This window comes from Salvelinus alpinus, chromosome 4 (genome assembly GCF_045679555.1).
Source record: "Salvelinus alpinus chromosome 4, SLU_Salpinus.1, whole genome shotgun sequence".
In the NCBI taxonomy this organism is placed as follows: domain Eukaryota; kingdom Metazoa; phylum Chordata; class Actinopteri; order Salmoniformes; family Salmonidae; genus Salvelinus; species Salvelinus alpinus.
The window spans coordinates 25,147,409-25,167,926 of NC_092089.1; the positions used below are offsets into that span (position 1 = coordinate 25,147,409).

Genomic DNA, 20,518 nt, shown 5'->3' on the forward strand with positions numbered 1-20,518 from the left:
CCATTATATACCGCGCATCCATTATATACCACGCATCCATTATATACCACGCATCCATTATATACCACGCATCCATTATATACCACGCATCCATTATATACCGAGCATCCATTATATACCGAGCATCCATTATATACCACGCATCCATTATATACCACGCATCCATTATATACCACACATCCATTATATACCGCGCATCCATTATATACCACGCATCCATTATATACCGCGCATCCATTATATACCACACATTATATACCATCCATTAAGTCACCTTGTTACCCTGGTTCCACTGGGTTACATCATAGGTGTATTATTCCATTAAAATGTGGAAATGAGGATCACTACTAACAACCTAATGAACATACCGTTCACTAGTTAAAACCAGTATTCTACCACAGTACCTTTCTGAACTACACTACAGCCACACACAGTAACCCACAACAACCACATGACTGGACTGTGTCCCAAACAGCACCCTCCTCCCTACTCGTTTTGTGCAGAGCCCTAGAGGCCTTGGTCAACAGTAGTAGTGCCCTATGAGACCTGGCTCTCAAGAGAAGACATGCTATGTCCACACTGCCCACAAAATAAGGTGGAAACTGAGCTGCACTTCCTAACCTCCTGCCAAATGTATGACCATATTAGAGACACATATTTCTCTCAGAATACACAGATCCACAAAGAATTCAAAAACAAATCCAATTTTGATAATACCACAGTGTGCCATCACAGAAGCAAGATTTGTGACCAGTGAAGAACAAACCACCCATATTTATGTTTATTTATTTTCTCTTTGTAGTTTAACTATTTGCACATCGTGACAACACTATGTATAGACATAATATGACATTTGAAATGTCTCTATTCCTTTGGAACTTTTGTAAGTGTAGTGTTTACACTTTTGTTTATTATCTATTTAACATGCTTTGGCAATGTAAACATATGTTTCCCATGCCAATAAAGCCCTTTGAATTTAATTTAATTGAGAGAGCGACAGCGAGAGAGACAGCGAGACACAGCGAGAGAGAGAGAGAGAGAGAGAGAGAGAGCGAGAGACAGCGAGAGTGAGAGAAAGAGAGCGAGAGAGAGAGAGAGAGAGAGCGCGAGAGAGAGAGAGAGAGAGCGCGAGAGAAAGAGAGCGACAGACAGCGAGAGAGAGAGAGAGAGACAGCGAGAGAGACAGCGAGAGAGACAGCGAGAGAGAGAGAGAGAGAGAGAGAGAGAGAGAGAGAGAGAGACAGCGAGACAGAGAGAGCGAGAGAGAGAGACAGCGAGAGGGAGAGAGAGCGAGAGAGAGAGCGATAGAAAGAGAGAGACAGCGAGAGAAAGAGAGAGACAGCGAGAGAGAGAGAGAGAGAGAGCGAGAGAGAGAGAGAGAGAGAGAGAGCGAGACAGCGAGAGAGAGAGAGAGAGAAAGAGAGAGACAGCGAGAGAGAGAGAGACAGCGAGATAGAGAGAGACAGCGAGAGAGAGAGAGAGCTCTAGGTTCTGATATAGTTGAGGTGCTGAGTAGGAGGACACCTGCACTGATTGACAAGCTGCTGGAGGGCGAGTGAGGAGTTAAGGAAGTCTACGTCCCAAATGGCACCCTATTCTGTACATTGTGCACTACTTTTGACCGGAGTCCACGTAGTGCACTATATAGGGAATAGGGTGCCATTTGGGACGGACCCGAAGAGTGAACATAGTGAGGGGGAACATTCCAGTCAGAAAGGCCTTGTTGTGTCAGTAGAACAAGTCAACCAGAAAGGAATAAAACTCAAGTCAAGATACTCCACACAGCACAGCAGCCTCAAGGTTTGTCTTCTCTCTCCACACAACAACCATACAAAATCACAGTGAAGAAAAGCTCAGGCCGTTTTTTTTTTAAACACGCCAGTTTGTACAACTAACTATCTTTCATACCGGTGTGGACATACTGTACACAGACTCCCTTTTCACAAAGGTAAGGCACGCTGGAGGCTACTGTGTATAAGGTGTGCTGTAACTCGGAGCATGTTTTAACCTGATGTTACAAAGGCAACTATACTAGACTAAAACAGAATAAACAAAACACACAGAGAGAAAACCTTGGAGTCATGTGATGCGTCACTACTTATTCCAACCTTTCAGAAAGTGAAGTCTGAAAATGGCATTGAAAATCTAATGTTATGAACAGAGGCAGGGAGGGGCATTGAAAATATATTGTAAAGAACATCAAATTAGCTAAATAGGTCGGGCCTACCAATAGCAAAATATGCTGCTTGTATACGAGTGGCTCAGGATTTCTTTTGAGAGAAAAGGTTGCAGAACCCTGATCTAACTCAATGAACAAAGGGAATTGGTCATGGTAGATTTACCAGAGCCCTGGTACAAATGTAGTGCACTAAATAGAGAATAGGGTGCCATTTGGAAAATAGCCATTAAACAGGACATTGGGCACACCTGTGCGGCTTATTCTCTATTTTTCTCATTAAAACACTGCGACTGTATTAATACTAGCATCTAACACACTGGGATGTACATAGGATGCAACAACAACAAAAAGTACAAGAAGATCTCAAAATGCGTGGGCATGAGAGCTATTTTAAACACCATTTTATTTCCTTGTTTAACTGTTCTACCAGAAACATTTAAATTCCTTAAATTTGTTATGCAGATCTACTGTAGATTACCCTGGACAAACGTGAAAATAATTCTAAACAGGAGTCAACATGACAAGGGATGAAAGCCTTTAACTAATGTCTAGACTGTAGGCCTAAAACCATAACCTAGGGCTAATACTGTAGGCCTAAAACCATAACCTAGGGCTAATACTGTAGGGCCTTAAACCATAACCTGGGGCTAATACTGTAGGCCTAAAACCATAACCTAGGGCTAATACTGTAGGCCTAAAACCATAACCTAGGGTTAAGACTATAGGCCTAAAACCATAACCTAGGGCTAATACTGTAGGCCTAAAACCATAACCTGGGGCTAATACTGTAGGCCTAAAACCATAACATAGGGCTAATACTGTAGGCCTAAAACCATAACCTTAAGAACCATAAATCATAATACTGTAGGGCCTACATGGGGATTGAACACAAAACTATGAGGACAAAACAGAGTGCAATGCAGCTCTTTACTAAGCTTAGTATCTCCACAACACGAGGATCGAAAAAGCCCCAGTAAACAATTCTATATGAGAAGACGACTCTTATCATAGTAGTAGCTATAAGTCTTTACTAAGCTTAGCCTTTGTGTCTCCTCTAGTTTGAGCCTGTGCTGTATGTTCTCCCAGAGTGTTAGCCGTGTCAGACTGAGAGGAGCCCTGCAGTCTCTCTTGTGGTTTCCCCAGCCTGCAACAAGTGCCTGTGTGTAATTATGTCCCTTTTGAAGCAGCAGCGCAGCACCTGGACCAGAAGAACGCTCTATGTAAATTCAGGACCGCCAGCTAAGCCTTTCATTATCCAGCTTGTTTTCATCTCTCTGCTTAGAACTCTATCCTCTCCGTTTAAATGGCATGTTTAATGAATAAGAGTGATATTAAAACCCAAAAATATCAAAATGGGTTTTAACTTTGTGAAATGTGTATTTAGAAGATTACAGAAGAATGCAAAGATGGAGCTGGCATGTAATAAGTCAGACAGCAAAACACCTACAAGACAGTGTAGAAAGGATCTCTCAAATGATTACCATTGAGTACTATAATACTTTAAGATACAATCTCCCTGGAAGAATGTCTACGTTCTATTAAAAGAGACACTTCCCACCCGGCAAACAATGAATCAATGTTGTTTCCACGTCGTTTCAATTAAATTACGTTGAACCAACGTGGAATAGACGTTGAGTTGACGTCTGTGCCCAGTGGGTTCTCTAGCTCACAAAAAAATGAAAAGATTATTGATCTTTGCAATATGGACCAGGTCAACACGCTAAAGATTGATGCTTCCTTCTGGAGCAAAACATGTATTCATTTGTTTTTGTTTAGCAGCATTAAATGTCCTTCCACACAAACAGAGAGTATCTGTCATGATTATTGCAGGACATTGAATTGCATGTCAGAAATCCATATGTAGAAACGTAGCAGTGTGTGATGTAGCTGGTTATTATTACGAGTCATCCAGAGGTGATTCGTCCCAAATGGCACCCTAACCCCTATATAGTGCACTACTTTTAACCGGCGCCAAAAGTAGTGCACTATATAGGGAATAGGGCTATGCTTCAGAGCGAGATTAGGCTGCAGCTGATTAGGAGCAGAGCATTACAGTAGCTCCTGTGTTGGACTGATACATGTTTAATGTGAGTGGAGCGGTGCGGTGGCCAGGACTAGGAGATGGAGAAGGAGGGTTGAAGCCCCTGGCTCCCTCTCCCTGGTACAGATACACCACCGCCACTTCCTCTGTTCCCAAACACACCTTTCATCATTGGCACTGGGAACATCTTCTTCACGCTCATAAATATTTCCTGCAGGCAGCTCAAGTCTGGCCCATCTCTCTCTCTCTCTCTCTCTCTCTCTCTGTCCTCTCTCCCTCGTTTTCTTCTGCCCGCCTCTCTCTCTCTCTCTCTCTCTCTGTCCTCTCTCAGTCGCTTCTCCTGCCCGTCTCTCTCTCTTCTCAGTCGTTTCTCCTGCCCGCCTCTCTCTCTCTCTCTGTCCTCTATCACTTGATTCACCTGCCCGTCTCTCTCTCTCTCGCCTTCTCCTCCCAGTCTCCCTATCTCTCGCTGCCTCGCCTTCTCCTCCCAGTCTCCCTATCTCTCGCTGCCTCGCCTTCTCCTCCCAGTCTCCCTATCTCTCGCTGCCTCGCCTTCTCCTCCCAGTCTCCCTATCTCTCGCTGCCTCGCCTTCTCCTCCCAGTCTCCTTATCTCTCGCTGCCTCGCCTTCTCCTCCCAGTCTCCCTATCTCTCGCTGCCTCGCCTTCTCCTCCCAGTCTCCCTATCTCTCGCTGCCTCGCCTTCTCCTCCCAGTCTTCCTATCTCTCGCTGCCTTGCCTTCTCCTCCCAGTCTCCCTATCTCTCGCTGCCTCGCCTTCTCCTCCCAGTCTCCCTATCTCTCGCTGCCTCGCCTTCTCCTCCCAGTCTCCCTATCTCTCGCTGCCTCGCCTTCTCCTCCCAGTCTCCCTATCTCTCGCTGCCTTGCCTTCTCCTCCCAGTCTCCCTATCTCTCGCTGCCTTGCCTTCTCCTCCCAGTCTCCCTATCTCTCGCTGCCTTGCCTTCTCCTCCCAGTCTCCCTATCTCTCGCTGCCTTGCCTTCTCCTCCCAGTCTCCCTATCTCTCGCTGCCTCGCCTTCTCCTCCCAGTCTCCCTATCTCTCGCTGCCTCGCCTTCTCCTCCCAGTCTCCCTATCTCTCGCTGCCTCGCCTTCTCCTCCCAGTCTCCCTATCTCTCGCTGCCTTGCCTTCTCCTCCCAGTTTCCCTATCTCTCGCTGCCTTGCCTTCTCCTCCCAGACTCCCTATCTCTCGCTGCCTTGCCTTCTCCTCCCAGTCTCCCTATCTCTCGCTGCCTCGCCTTCTCCTCCCAGTCTCCCTATCTCTCGCTGCCTCGCCTTCTCCTCCCAGTCTCCCTATCTCTCGCTGCCTTGCCTTCTCCTCCCTGTCTCCCTATCTCTAGCTGCCTTGCCTTCTCTTTCCGGTCTCCTTCTCCCTTTCCATCTCTGGCATTCAGGCTCCCCTCTCTCTCACGCCCAAACATTCCCTCCATCTTCCTCTCCCTCCTGAAACATTTGCTGATGCTGCTACACTCGCTGCAATGTTACGGTATGTGGGTTGCTGCCCTTAACAAGAGAACAAGCAACTCTCTTCTTGACATCTTATTCTCACAGTTTGTTTGGGCTTTCAGAATCAGCTGTGGTCATGAAAATCTGACATGCAAACACAGCTAGAATTGCAGTTAAGTGCATGAAAAGTGGTGTAAGCATTTCACATATCAATTCAATTTGAAATGTTTTAACCATGCAGGGAAATACTGCATCAAATTAGTGCTACCAGTGTTGCAAATGAAGTGTGGGAATAGAAGCGCCCATAAATAACATATGAAAACATACAATCACCGGCCAGTTTATTAGGTACACCCATCTAGTACTGGGTCGGACCCCCTTTGCCTCCAGAAGAGCCTGAATTCTTTGGGGCATGAATTCTACAAGTTGGAAACATTCCACAGGGATGTTGGCCCTTGCTGACGCGATGGCAGCACGCAGTTGCTGCAGATTGGACAGAGGTACACCACCGCCACCAGCCTGTACCGTTGACACCAGGCAGGATGGGTCCATGGACCCATGCTGCTTACGATAAACGCTGACTCTGCCATCAGCATGACGCAACAGGAATCAGGATTTGTCAGAGCAGGCAATATTTTTCCACTCCACAATTGTCCAGTGCTGGTGATCGCGTGCCCACTGGAGCCGTTTCTTCTTGTTTTTAGCTGATAGGAGTGGAACCCGGTGTGGTCGTAATAGCCCATCCGTGACAAGAATCGACGAGGTAAATGTTCCGAGATGCCGTTCTGCACACCACTGTTGTACTGAGCCATTATTTGTCTGTTTGTAGCCCTCCTGTTACTGTAGCTTGCATGATTCTTGACATTCTCATTCGACTTCTCTCATCAACAAACTGTTGTCGCCCACAGGACAGCCACTGACTGGATGTTTTTTGTTGATCGCACCAATCTCGGGAAACCCTAGACAGTGTCATGTGTGAAAAGCCCAGGAGTGTGTCTGTTTCTGAGATACTAGATCTGACGTGCCAGGCACCGACGATCATACCACACTCAGTCGCTTAGGTCACTCGTTTTGCCCATTCTAATGTTCAATCAAACAGTAACTGAATGCCTTCAGGCCTGTCTGTCTGCGTTATATAGCAAGTCACGGCCACGTGACTCACTGTCTGTAGGAGTGATCCATTTTGGTGAACGGGGTGGTGTGTCTAATAGACTGTATATAGGCTATGCTATCTAGTCTAATTGCCATATGTTCTTGTTTACAAAGAAATGAAGCCGCTGAATCATGCATGCTTGCCACAGCCAGGATCCATCCAATCAAAACTTAGCTAGAATTCCCACCCTACTCTAAAAGTTTGACTTGAATCTGTGTTTAGCTGGGGAGGTTCTCCCTAGAGAAGTAGGCAAGTGTCAGTCAGCACTCATCATCGCTCAATAGAAATAAATAAGAAAAGCACCCGGTAGGCAGCGTCTTAATGACCGACGTGGTGTGAGTGTGTGTGAGTGTGTGAGCGTGTGTGTGTGCTGTGCTTCCCTTCCTCAGTCATATCCCCCTCCCGGCCCTCTGAGAGAGGAGCACCCACACAGTTATTATTAGTCAAGGTGGCTGGTGGAGAGAGACAGACTGACTGACTGACTGACTCTCAACACCACTTAACTTTCCTGATAGCATTATTCTCATTACAGCTCAGTCTGTATTGAACAAATCCTTTAATTAATCAACAAAAGTCCCCTGTGCCTGCAGTTCCTACAGGACTCATACATACCTCTCTCCAGAACTATCCCATACAGACACTCATACAGAACTCTCTCTAGAACTATCCCATACAGACAGAACTCTCTCCAAAACTATCCCAGACAGTCACTCAGACAGAACTCTCTCTAGAACTATCCCAGACAGTCACTCAGACAGAACTCTCTCTAGAACTATCCCTGACAGTCCCCTCTCTAGAACTATCCCTGACAGTCACTCATACAGACCTCTCTCTAGAACTATCCCAGACAGAACTCTCTCCAGAATGATCCTAGACAGTCACTCAGACAGAACTCTCTCTAGAACGATCCCAGACAGTCACTCAGACAGAACTATCCCAGACAGTCAACGTTGTCAACATTGTAAGAAGCATGTACATTAACTTTCCCTCTGATGCTGTGAGGTCCCTTGGTGTGAAACAGTCCTCAAAACTACTGACCAACAATTCAACAGATATAACATTCTAGAGGTATATAAAAACATCTAGCATCATTTCTAGGAAATATGTTAACAACAGAAAAGATGGACAGGATCCATTACACCTTTATTATTCATATGTTTTAAATAGAAGACTGGAGATTATGGATCAGAATTCACAAATTTGGTGTAAACTGTCTGGACAAAACCTATTTTTAGGCTAATCCTTTCAATGAAATTACAGTAGATGGCATCAGACTTAAATTGACAACTAAATTATATTTGCCCCCACCCAACTCACAAATCTTGTGAATAATCTTGCTCCATATTGGTATATACGCTGGCCAGCCTAAAAGTTCTGCTAATTAGTTTATAATGAACACGTAATACCAACTCTCCCTTCTGGGAGAAGAGACATCGTCTTTTGAAACAAACTCAGTTTTGTAATTAAGAAGAACAGATGCACCAGCTGAGGAACAACAGTCCTCTGGCCAAACGGACTATCTGGCTGACTGACACACTACTGCACTACACACAGCCTACATACAGAGTGTGGATGTGTGTGTACGTGTGTGTGTGTATCCACCGGTCGTTAATTGCCAGTGAGGTCATGACAAGGACCCATCCATCCGGGGGTTGTTTTGATGCAGGTACATGACAGGGGCTGACGACTGGGTCTGCTGCATGCCCTTGACTTGCAGTTGGCAAACAATGCCTGTAGGGTCTTGCAGGAGGATCATTACCGCGGAACTCCCCCACCCCCCTCCCTCCCTCCTGCTGAGGCAGGTGCAGCAGTCTTACCCCTTCCCGAAGGCACCTCATTAACACCGTGTAGGCGGCAGCAGGAACAACCCACAGCTCTCCTGGGTGCTCTTTCTTCTCCTCCTGCGGGGAGAGAGGGAAGAGAAGGTAAGAAAAGGGGAGGGGCTGTGAGTGGAGACAGAGAGGACCTCTGTAGCGGCTCGTTGGGGGAACAATTAGGGCAAAACAAAGCAGCAGCAGCTAGCGTAATTAGGCTAAATAAATAAGCCCCAGCAAATGATCTAGCTAGCTACCAAATTTGGAACTTGGAAATGCCTTTGGTACCGGTGAGGGAATGTGTGTTATTATGTAGTAAACTGGGGATATGTGAATTAATTGGCTCCAAAACATATTGACAGTAAACAATGAGGAGTGATGTAGTGAACCAAAAGCATATAGAAACACTGTTTACACACAGAATAATCTTTATGCACCTATTAAACTACATGTGAAGTTGTTTTGAGTTAGCTTGCATTTACACTATTCTCCTCCCGTCATCTCCACTGCTGCTCACATTTTCCCACCTTTTCATCACTACATCCGTGTTAATGAGGCCTTTGATCATACACTGCGCTGCATGCAGATGTAGGATCTTCATTTGATCCCTTCCTGCACGGCAGGAAATGCAGCCTTGTAGTATATTTGAGTTTTAAAAAGGTTTCAAAAGTTTGTAATTTCCACTTTGAAATTTCAGACTTGATTTGCCCTAACGAAAAATGCATCAACCCCTACAAAAATGTTGTTGCTGCAGGATTATTTTCCTGCTGTAGCAAACTGTCTCAAATTAAGATCTGACATCTGCAGTGTTCAGAAAGCCCATTAACCACATGGCTTGCTTTTACCTAAGCTCTGCTTTTATTCCGTCTATTCATTTTTCTGTGTTTAAAATGTTTTATTTGTTATGTAATACAGTATACCTACAGTACATGAATCCTCATACAGATTGTTTCCCCATGTTGTCCATGTAGTATTAATAATATGAAAGGGCCTATAAATGTTGCTCGAATCTCAGAATACTCTAAATTATTTAGAGGCATCTCCATTATTCTGTGGAGACGGTGTACAAATTCCTAAGATTCTCAGTTAGCATAAATTAGGAGAAAGAGAATTGTCGTGTGTACCAATATGGTGTGGATCCATAACATGTAATTACTCTTCACTGTATTTTTATTAAACTAGAACTAACGCTGCCTGAATTCAGCCTTGAAAGCACATTCCCATACAGTAAAATACTTTTGTGGAGAAAAAACAAATAGCCAATAGAGAATAAATGGCACTTTAAAACCCTTTACTTCTATTGGTTATTGAGCTAATAAAGTCAATGGCCATTGTTTGTGTGCTGAGTGACCCTGACAAACTGGAGAGCTCAGAGAGGAACAGGAACCCCCTGAATATAAAGATACTATCCCACCACCAGGAACCTTCATGTGTGTCTACATGGCTTTCAGATGCAGCGGAGGTCAAGACAGCTTACAGTCAAAACAGCGTGAAAGTTAAACAGCTCTTTTGCATAGCTTTTCAATGGAATAATAAACTAGTGGCAAGCCATTATGAAAAGCAATACTGTGTGTTGTAGAGCGATTTGTCATTGAGTGTTTTCAAACCCTTGCACAAACTGTAGTGAGCATTCATCAATGTCACGTTCCTGACCTATTTCTGTTAGTTTGTTGTATGTGTTAGTTGGTCAGGATGTGAGTTTGGGTGGGCATTCTATGTTTTCTGTTTCTATGTTGGTTTAAGGGTTGCCTGGTATGGCTCTTAATTAGAGGCAGGTGTTTTGCGTTTTCCTCTAATTGAGAGTCATATTTAGGTAGGTTGTTTCACAGTGTTCGTTGTGGGTGGTTGTCTCCTGTGTCAGTGTTTGTCGCACCATACGGGACTGTCTCGGTTTTGTAGTCTGTTCCTGTTCGTGAGTTCTTCGTGTTTATTGTAAGTTCCATGTCCAGGTCTGTCTACTCCGTTTTGTTATTTTGTTAATTATTCAAGTGTATTTAGTTTTCGTGTTTTTCCGTCTTTACTTTATTAAATCATTATGTCTTCACAATCCGCTGCATTTTGGTTCAATCCCTGCTCCTCCTCTTCGGATGAAGATCAAACACAAAAACCAAATACAGACAGACATCTTTAAGTGCTGATATTACCGAGAGTGCTTAAATACAGTAGTTATTTAAGCAGGTATCTTTGTGGTATATTATCAACAGTATCAGAATATCATCATAAAGGCCTAAGCCAACAGACGTATAAGTCACTAGCTGTAAAGCACTTTGTGACAACTGCTAATTTAAAAAGGGCTTTATAAAATACATTTGATTGATTGATTGAATAGAATTTAGTAGGTCTAATTCACTGTAATGGCAATCATTTCACACAGTCATTTCATTAAGACAGTAGAAGGCATAGGGTTGAAAGGGAACTGCTTTGGAGTATATCATCACCTGTGTGGCGATGAGGTAGAGCAGCTCCCCCAGTGGCGGCAGCAGGCACTGCTTCAGTTTGCTGTTCCTGAAGTTCTCCCTGATCAGCTCCGTGAACATGACAACAGCCTGGAGGCGCAGAGAATGCACTAGCATCAGTCACTCACTCACAGTCGTGACAGTACTTCTGCCCTTCACGACGCTTTATATTGAATAATGTACCCTACCAAGACTGGATACGCAACAATGTCCAGACAGAGTAGAATACTGTGCTATGCCAGAAGTTATATGTTTTCCCCATTCCATCCTGTTATTCTTCTACTTTAGCACTAAGGTCTATATTGTCAAACGGTGTCCATTAATAAACTATGAGGCCTGTAGACATGACAGATTTAAAGCTCATTACTCCATGAAGCCAACATTATAACACTATAAAGGGTACGGAGCTACATTATAACACTATAAAGGGTACAGAGATACATTATAACACTATAAAGGGTATAGAGCTACATTATAACACTATAAAGGGTACAGAGCTACATTATAACACTATACAGAGCTACATTATAACACTATAAAGGGTATAGAGCTAGAATGAACTGGATAAAGGACGAAGGTGGGAGGGAGGAGGGAGGCTAATGAGACTCCATATAAAACATGTCATTATGGTGTTATTTATTTTTACCTTTATTTAACCAGGCAAGTCAGTTAAGAACAAATTCTTATTTTCAATGACGGCCTAGGAACAGTGGGTTAACTGCCTTGTTCAGGGGCAGAACGACAGATTTTTACCTTGTCAGCTCGGGGATTCGATCTTGCAACCGTCCGCTTACTAGTCCAACGCTCTAACCACTAAGCTACCTGCCGCCCCAAATTATTGGAAGGATCCACATAATAACCACCTCCCTAAAACATCCCCCCACACACACACACACACAGACACACACAAAAATTCACATATATGCAAACACACACCCTAACTGGCTAAGTCGTGGAATTAGCATTTTCCTAGTCTCGTCCTCTTTAGAAGTGGGGGGGATGTGACGGACTTACTGCGGCAGCGCTCTCAGCAGGGTGCTATGCAAATAGGCAGCACACTCAGTGCGAGGCGGCCTGGCGCTGGCCGGTAAAGAACGTAAATGGTGACTGCAGGGAACAGATGTTTGGCTCACGTTTGATGCCAGAGAGAAACGCGGCTTTGGCAGGAGAGATGTCCTGCGACTGACTGACCATTCACTGTTCAAGAAAACAAACAGGCTAAGTTGGAGCCGCAACACACGGCTACTTCCTCCAAACGCATCATTATCGCTCCCGTACAATCCGCAACTACCCCCCTCCTCCCCTCCTCCATCCCTCCTACCCATAAGGCAGAGCATTAAACTACTGAGGCTACAGACAGTTTAAGGCCATGCAACATCCCTGCGAGGCTTGGGGAGTGAGAGAGACAGAGTGAGAGACAGAGTGAGAGACAGAGAGACCAGTTTCTCAAGGCAACCAAGGTTTTGTTACTCATCATCACTATCATCACGTCTCAGCTGTGGTTCAGAACAACACGAGACTGGAGTCTTACTGGAGACAACTCAGCAGGCATGAAGACAAATTATCACACCAAGAGCAATGGGCCAAAGTGACATGAAAATACTACCTTTCTCACGATTGACAAATCACAAAGCTACTGCTTTGTTAGTTTAGATTTTAACATTTGATTTAAACATCACATTAATGCAACTGATCAATTGAATCAATATAATGTCCCTGGTATGTGATTTAGCTTAATGAATGTATTGTGACATTTAGTGGTTTGAGCCTGATCATTCACTCATTACAAACAGGGTGGCAGGCAGGCAGGACAGGCAGACAGATGTGTCCTGATGTCTTATTGATGGAAGGAGCAAGCTAATAACAAACAAAAGGTGACCTGCTATGCTGTAGTGTGGTCGATCAATATCCCACGGCTGTCCAGAAGAAGACAGGCGTTTGATGTAGGGCTGACGCCTGCCACACACCTGACCTCAGGCGTTTCATGAGTCTATGGTCCCATAGATCACTAATGGCCTCTGCCTATAGTTATCAGAAGGACATGAGACAGATTGCTTTGGCCAGCGAGCAATAATTGACTCAAGCCATTATGGATGTGTTTTTTGATGATGAATACATGTATACCAAATTATTCAAATGTTTTTGGAGTAATGGATAAAAAACCTAAATTAAAATTTAACAAACCTAAAATTCCCTAAAATAACAATCTTTACACAATCATAGTTTGGCAAAAGACACAAGAAACCAAACTGAATAGAATCAACAGCAGTGTTCATTGGCCCCAGCACTCTGTTCCTTTTCCAGTAGTGAGGATTGAGAACTAGCCTCCAAGCCCCGTCTGAGGAAATGGAACAGGCTAATTCTCCCACAATGAGAGGAGGGAGGCAGGAGGCAGTCTGTTCTGCTCACTCTGCAGGGACGGCCGGCACGACACACTAGGCCAGTTTCTAAGGGACACTGGGTGGAAACAGCAGACAGTGTGTGCAGCACTATTGACGCGCTGCCATGAGAGAGAGAAAATGTCTGAATTGGGACTTGGTGGTTTGTGGCACAGAAAAGTACTGCCTCTGCCAGGGAAGATAACACTTAATTAGAATGATGTTGAAGTATCCATAGAGACAGGCAGAGGAAAGAGGATAATACTGAACTAATTCCTCTCTTCCTGTCCTAACTAAGCCAACAGTATGCCTGAAAAATAGCAGCTGCAGTCATTGCCGCTCACTGTTTTAAAGGACTGTGAGAAATGGAGGTTTGTAATGATAGTGTAGGGCCAACTTGACGTCTGATTCTGTTATGTAGCCTATAGAGCGTAGAGGCACCAAATTCAACGCTGACAATAAACATTGAACTATTCGGCATTGTAACTTGTGATTCTCACTGTGAGAACCCCTTTCAAAAAAACAATCGGCGCAACACGAGCCCGGACCAAGAGAGAGAAAACTCGTCTCACAGTGGAAACTTTAACTAGGATCACGGACGAACACTGAGATCCACAGTGTGGCAGACATATGGAGATGGTGGTAACAATAGCCCTGCCCTGACCAGAAATGGCCATGACTGCGGCTGACCATCAGACACAGAACCCCTGTGGAGAGCACAGTGATAAAAGTCTCTGGGATCTGTCACTGGCAATCTGAGCTAGCTGTGCCCAGATGGGTGGTGGGGGGCGGGGCGACAAATCAAATCCTCAGCCATCTTTAGAAAAGAGGACTGTGGAAAATAAAAGTCGCTGCGCCATTCTCTGGTGTGTTGATTAACGACGGCCATTTTGTATATCGCTCGTATACCCCTTCTCTATGAGCTTTAAACCTATAAACCACCACAGGAAATCATGGCAAACCCATGTAAGACGTGGATCAAGGGTGGAGGCGCCAGATTTCACATCAAATAGAATCCTGTTTTTTAAAATGATTAACCGCAATGTCTTTGACGGTTTGTTAACGGCTCCATAAGCATGTTTGGGCAGGTGGATCGGTGGTGCTTGTTTAGAGCTCTACCTACCGCTGGGTTACAGTGGCATCTGGTGATTCACCCCGGTACTTTCTCTCACTACCGCTCCCATTGGATTATCATAATGCTGCATAGAGACTAGACTTCTATGGCTCTGCTGCAATTAGTCACAGATTCCGGGGATTTTAATTCAACAGATTTTACTGTTGTTGTTGATGTTGTAGGGGTCTTTCACATAGTTAGAATTGTGTGTGTGTAAAAGATTGTGAGATGTTTGTATTGAGACTACTACACTGTCTGCTCTGGTTCTAACAGTTGAAGTGATGTTCAACTATTCAGCAGCTCAGGGCTTTGATAGTTATATGTGATACACTGATCGAATCCCAAATGGCAGCCTATTCCCTACATAGTGCACTTTGACCAGAGCCCTATGCATTTGGGACACATCCACCATTGATACACAGAGGACAAGCATAGGTGCTGTGACAACAGGGCGAAGGGGCCCGGTGCAGTGCTGCTGGACTATGCCAGCCTCAGCAGTGTGACAGACAGTACCACTAACCTCAGCAGCGTGACAGACAGTACCACTAACCTCAGCAGTGTGACAGACAGTACCACTAACCTCAGCAGTGTGACAGACAGTACCACTAACCTCAGCAGTGTGACAGACAGTACCACTAACCTCAGCAGTGTGACAGACAGTACCACTAACCTCAGCAGCGTGACAGACAGTACCACTAACCTCAGCAGTGTGACAGACAGTACCACTAACCTCAGCAGTGTGACAGACAGTACCACTAACCTCAGCAGCGTGACAGACAGTACCACTAACCTCAGCAGCGTGACAGACAGTACCACTAACCTCAGCAGTGTGACAGACAGTACCACTAACCTCAGCAGCGTGACACACAGTACCACTAACCTCAGCAGCGTGACAGACAGTACCACTAACCTCAGCAGCGTGACAGACAGTACCACTAACCTCAGCAGTCTGACAGACAGTACCACTAACCTCAGCAGTGTGACGGACAGTACCACTAACCTCAGCAGTGTGACAGACAGTACCACTAACCTCAGCAGTGTGACAGACAGTACCACTAACCTCAGCAGTGTGACAGACAGTACCACTAACCTCAGCAGTGTGACAGACAGTACCACTAACCTCAGCAGCGTGACAGACAGTACCACTAACCTCAGCAGTGTGACAGACAGTACCACTAACCTCAGCAGTGTGACAGACAGTACCACTAACCTCAGCAGTGTGACAGACAGTACCACTAACCTCAGCAGTGTGACAGACAGTACCACTAACCTCAGCAGCGTGACAGACAGTACCACTAACCTCAGCAGTGTGACAGACAGTACCACTAACCTCAGCAGTGTGACAGACAGTACCACTAACCTCAGCAGTGTGACAGACAGTACCACTAACCTCAGCAGTGTGACAGACAGCGTGACAGACAGTACCACTAACCTCAGCAGTGTGACAGACAGTACCACTAACCTCAGCAGTGTGACAGACAGTACCACTAACCTCAGCAGCGTGACAGACAGTACCACTAACCTCAGCAGTGTGACAGACAGTACCACTAACCTCAGCAGTGTGACAGACAGCGTGACAGACAGTACCACTAACCTCAGCAGTGTGACAGACAGTACCACTAACCTCAGCAGTGTGACAGACAGTACCACTAACCTCAGCAGCGTGACAGACAGTACCACTAACCTCAGCAGTGTGACAGACAGTACCACTAACCTCAGCAGTGTGACAGACAGTACCACTAACCTCAGCAGCGTGACAGACAGTACCACTAACCTCAGCAGCGTGACAGACAGTACCACTAACCTCAGCAGTGTGACAGACAGTACCACTAACCTCAGCAGTGTGACAGACAGCGTGACAGACAGTACCACTAACCTCAGCAGTGTGACAGACAGTACCACTAACCTCAGCAGCGTGACAGACAGTACCACTAACCTCAGCAGTGTGACAGACAGTACCACTAACCTCAGCAGTGTGACAGACAGTACCACTAACCTCAGCAGCGTGACAGACAGTACCACTAACCTCAGCAGCGTGACAGACAGTACCACTAACCTCAGCAGTGTGACAGACAGTACCACTAACCTCAGCAGTGTGACAGACAGTACCACTAACCTCAGCAGTGTGACAGACAGTACCACTAACCTCAGCAGTGTGACAGACAGTACCACTAACCTCAGCAGCGTGACAGACAGTACCACTAACCTCAGCAGTGTGACAGACAGTACCACTAACCTCAGCAGTGTGACAGACAGTACCACTAACCTCAGCAGTGTGACAGACAGTACCACTAACCTCAGCAGCGTGACAGACAGTACCACTAACCTCAGCAGCGTGACAGACAGTACCACTAACCTCAGCAGTGTGACAGACAGTACCACTAACCTCAGCAGCATGACAGACAGTACCACTAACCTCAGCAGCATGACAGACAGTACCACTAACCTCAGCAGCGTGACAGACAGTACCACTAACCTCAGCAGTGTGACAGACAGTACCACTAACCTCAGCAGTGTGACAGACAGTACCACTAACCTCAGCAGTGTGACAGACAGTACCACTAACCTCAGCAGCGTGACAGACAGTACCACTAACCTCAGCAGTGTGACAGACAGTACCACTAACCTCAGCAGTGTGACAGACAGTACCACTAACCTCAGCAGTGTGACAGACAGTACCACTAACCTCAGCAGCGTGACAGACAGTACCACTAACCTCAGCAGCGTGACAGACAGTACCACTAACCTCAGCAGCGTGACAGACAGTACCACTAACCTCAGCAGCGTGACAGACAGTACCACTAACCTCAGCAGTGTGACAGACAGTACCACTAACCTCAGCAGTGTGACAGACAGTACCACTAACCTCAGCAGTGTGACAGACAGTACCACTAACCTCAGCAGTGTGACAGACAGTACCACTAACCTCAGCAGCGTGACAGACAGTACCACTAACCTCAGCAGCGTGACAGACAGTACCACTAACCTCAGCAGTGTGACAGACAGTACCACTAACCTCAGCAGTGTGACAGACAGTACCACTAACCTCAGCAGTGTGACAGACAGTACCACTAACCTCAGCAGTGTGACAGACAGTACCACTAACCTCAGCAGCGTGACAGACAGTACCACTAACCTCAGCAGTGTGACAGACAGTACCACTAACCTCAGCAGCGTGACAGACAGTACCACTAACCTCAGCAGCGTGACAGACAGTACCACTAACCTCAGCAGTGTGACAGACAGTACCACTAACCTCAGCAGCGTGACAGACAGTACCACTAACCTCAGCAGCGTGACAGACAGTACCACTAACCTCAGCAGCGTGACAGACAGTACCACTAACCTCAGCAGCGTGACAGACAGTACCACTAACCTCAGCAGCGTGACAGACAGTACCACTAACCTCAGCAGCGTGACAGACAGTACCACTAACCTCAGCAGTGTGACAGACAGTACCACTAACCTCAGCAGCGTGACAGACAGTACCACTAACCTCAGCAGTGTGACAGACAGTACCACTAACCTCAGCAGCGTGACAGACAGTACCACTAACCTAAGCAGCGTGACAGACAGTACCACTAACCTCAGCAGCGTGACAGACAGTACCACTAACCTCAGCAGCGTGACAGACAGTACCACTAACCTCAGCAGCGTGACAGACAGTACCACTAACCTCAGCAGCGTGACAGACAGTACCACTAACCTCAGCAGCATGACAGACAGTACCACTAACCTCAGCAGTGTGACAGACAGCGTGACAGACAGTACCACTAACCTCAGCAGCGTGACAGACAGTACCACTAACCTCAGCAGCGTGACAGACAGTACCACTAACCTCAGCAGTGTGACAGACAGCGTGACAGACAGTACCACTAACCTCAGCAGTGTGACAGACAGCGTGACAGACAGTACCACTAACCTCAGCAGCGTGACAGACAGTACCACTAACCTCAGCAGTGTGACAGACAGCGTGACAGACAGTACAACTAACCTCAGCAGCGTGACAGACAGTACCACTAACCTCAGCAGCGTGACAGACAGTACCACTAACCTCAGCAGCGTGACAGACAGTACCACTAACCTCAGCAGCGTGACAGACAGTACCACTAACCTCAGCAGCGTGACAGACAGTACCACTAACCTCAGCAGTGTGACAGACAGTACCACTAACCTCAGCAGTGTGACAGACAGTACCACTAACCTCAGCAGCGTGACAGACAGTACCACTAACCTCAGCAGCGTGACAGACAGTACCACTAACCTCAGCAGCGTGACAGACAGTACCACTAACCTCAGCAGCGTGACAGACAGTACCACTAACCTCAGCAGTGTGACAGACAGTACCACTAACCTCAGCAGCGTGACAGACAGTACCACTAACCTCAGCAGCGTGACAGACAGTACCACTAACCTCAGCAGCGTGACAGACAGTACCACTAACCTCAGCAGCGTGACAGACAGTACCACTAACCTCAGCAGCGTGACAGACAGTACCACTAACCTCAGCAGTGTGACAGACAGTACCACTAACCTCAGCAGCGTGACAGACAGTACCACTAACCTCAGCAGCGTGACAGACAGTACCACTAACCTCAGCAACATGACAGACAGTACCACTAACCTCAGCAGTGTGACAGACAGTACCACTAACCTCAGCAGTGTGACAGACAGTACCACTAACCTCAGCAGCGTGACAGACAGTACCACTAACCTCAGCAGTGTGACAGACAGTACCACTAATCTCAGCAGCGTGACAGACAGTACCACTAACCTCAGCAGCGTGACAGACAGTACCAATAACCTCAGCAGCGTGACAGACAATACCACTAACCTCAGCAGCGTGACAGACAGTACCACTAACCTCAGCAACGTGACAGACAGTACCACTAACCTCAGCAGTGTGACAGACAGTACCACTAACCTCAGCAGTGTGACAGACAGTACCACTAACCTCAGCAGTGTGACAGACAGTACCACTAACCTCAGCAGCGTGACAGACAGTACCACTAACCTCAGCAGCGTGACAGACAGTACCACTAACCTCAGCAGTGTGACAGACAGTACCACTAACCTCAGCAGCGTGACAGACAGTACCACTAACCTCAGCAGAGTGACAGACAGTACCACTAACCTCAGCAGTGTGACAGACAGTACCACTAACCTCAGCAACGTGACAGACAGTACCACTAACCTCAGCAGCGTGACAGACAGTACCACTAACCTCAGCAGTGTGACAGACAGTACCACTAACCTCAGCAGCGTGACAGACAGTACCACTAACCTCAGCAGTGTGACAGACAGCGTGACAGACAGTACCACTAACCTCAGCAGCGTGACAGACAGTACCACTAACCTCAGCAACGTGACAGACAGTACCACTAACCTCAGCAGCGTGACAGACAGTACCACTAACCTCAGCAGTGTGACAGACAGTACCACTAACCTCAGCAGTGTGACAGACAGTACCACTAACCTCAGCAGCGTGACAGACAGTACCACTAACCTCAGTGACGGGGGTCTCCTCTCTGAGCTCAGTGCAGTGGGATGCCAGCAGCCCCAGCACCCGCATCACCTTAAACTTCCTGGAATACACACGCACATGCACACACACACACACAAACACACACAGGTCTAACCATAAATACATGACACTGTTTTCACCTGAAATACAAAAACATCCATAGACATAGGCTACTAATACCATAGTCTTCCTGGAATAGACAGACAGGTCTGGTATAAATACATGGAAAACATCCACAGAAATAACACTGCTATTTGTTACATCATTTTATCACTATTTAGTAATAAGTGTTGCTGTAATTATATTCATTTAATCTGTACAACATCCTTTCTTAATTCCTTTCAACAAAAATATAAATCCTCAAGTCAAAGCTGTTTTTTATGATCCTGATGATGG

At 46.2% G+C, this 20,518-nt stretch overlaps 1 protein-coding gene across 1 annotated transcript in view; it reads right to left on the bottom strand.

Moving 5' to 3' along the window:
* ulk4 (unc-51 like kinase 4) overlaps positions 1-20,518 on the bottom strand; it is a 186,465-nt gene that overhangs the window by 151,350 nt on the left and 14,597 nt on the right. Inside the window, exons 17-19 of the mRNA XM_071396224.1 lie at positions 20,105-20,183; positions 11,089-11,196; positions 8,654-8,737 (exon numbers count right to left, since the gene is read on the bottom strand). Coding sequence (XP_071252325.1) covers positions 8,654-8,737; positions 11,089-11,196; positions 20,105-20,183 — 271 coding nt within the window. The remainder of the gene's footprint in view (positions 1-8,653; positions 8,738-11,088; positions 11,197-20,104; positions 20,184-20,518) is intronic.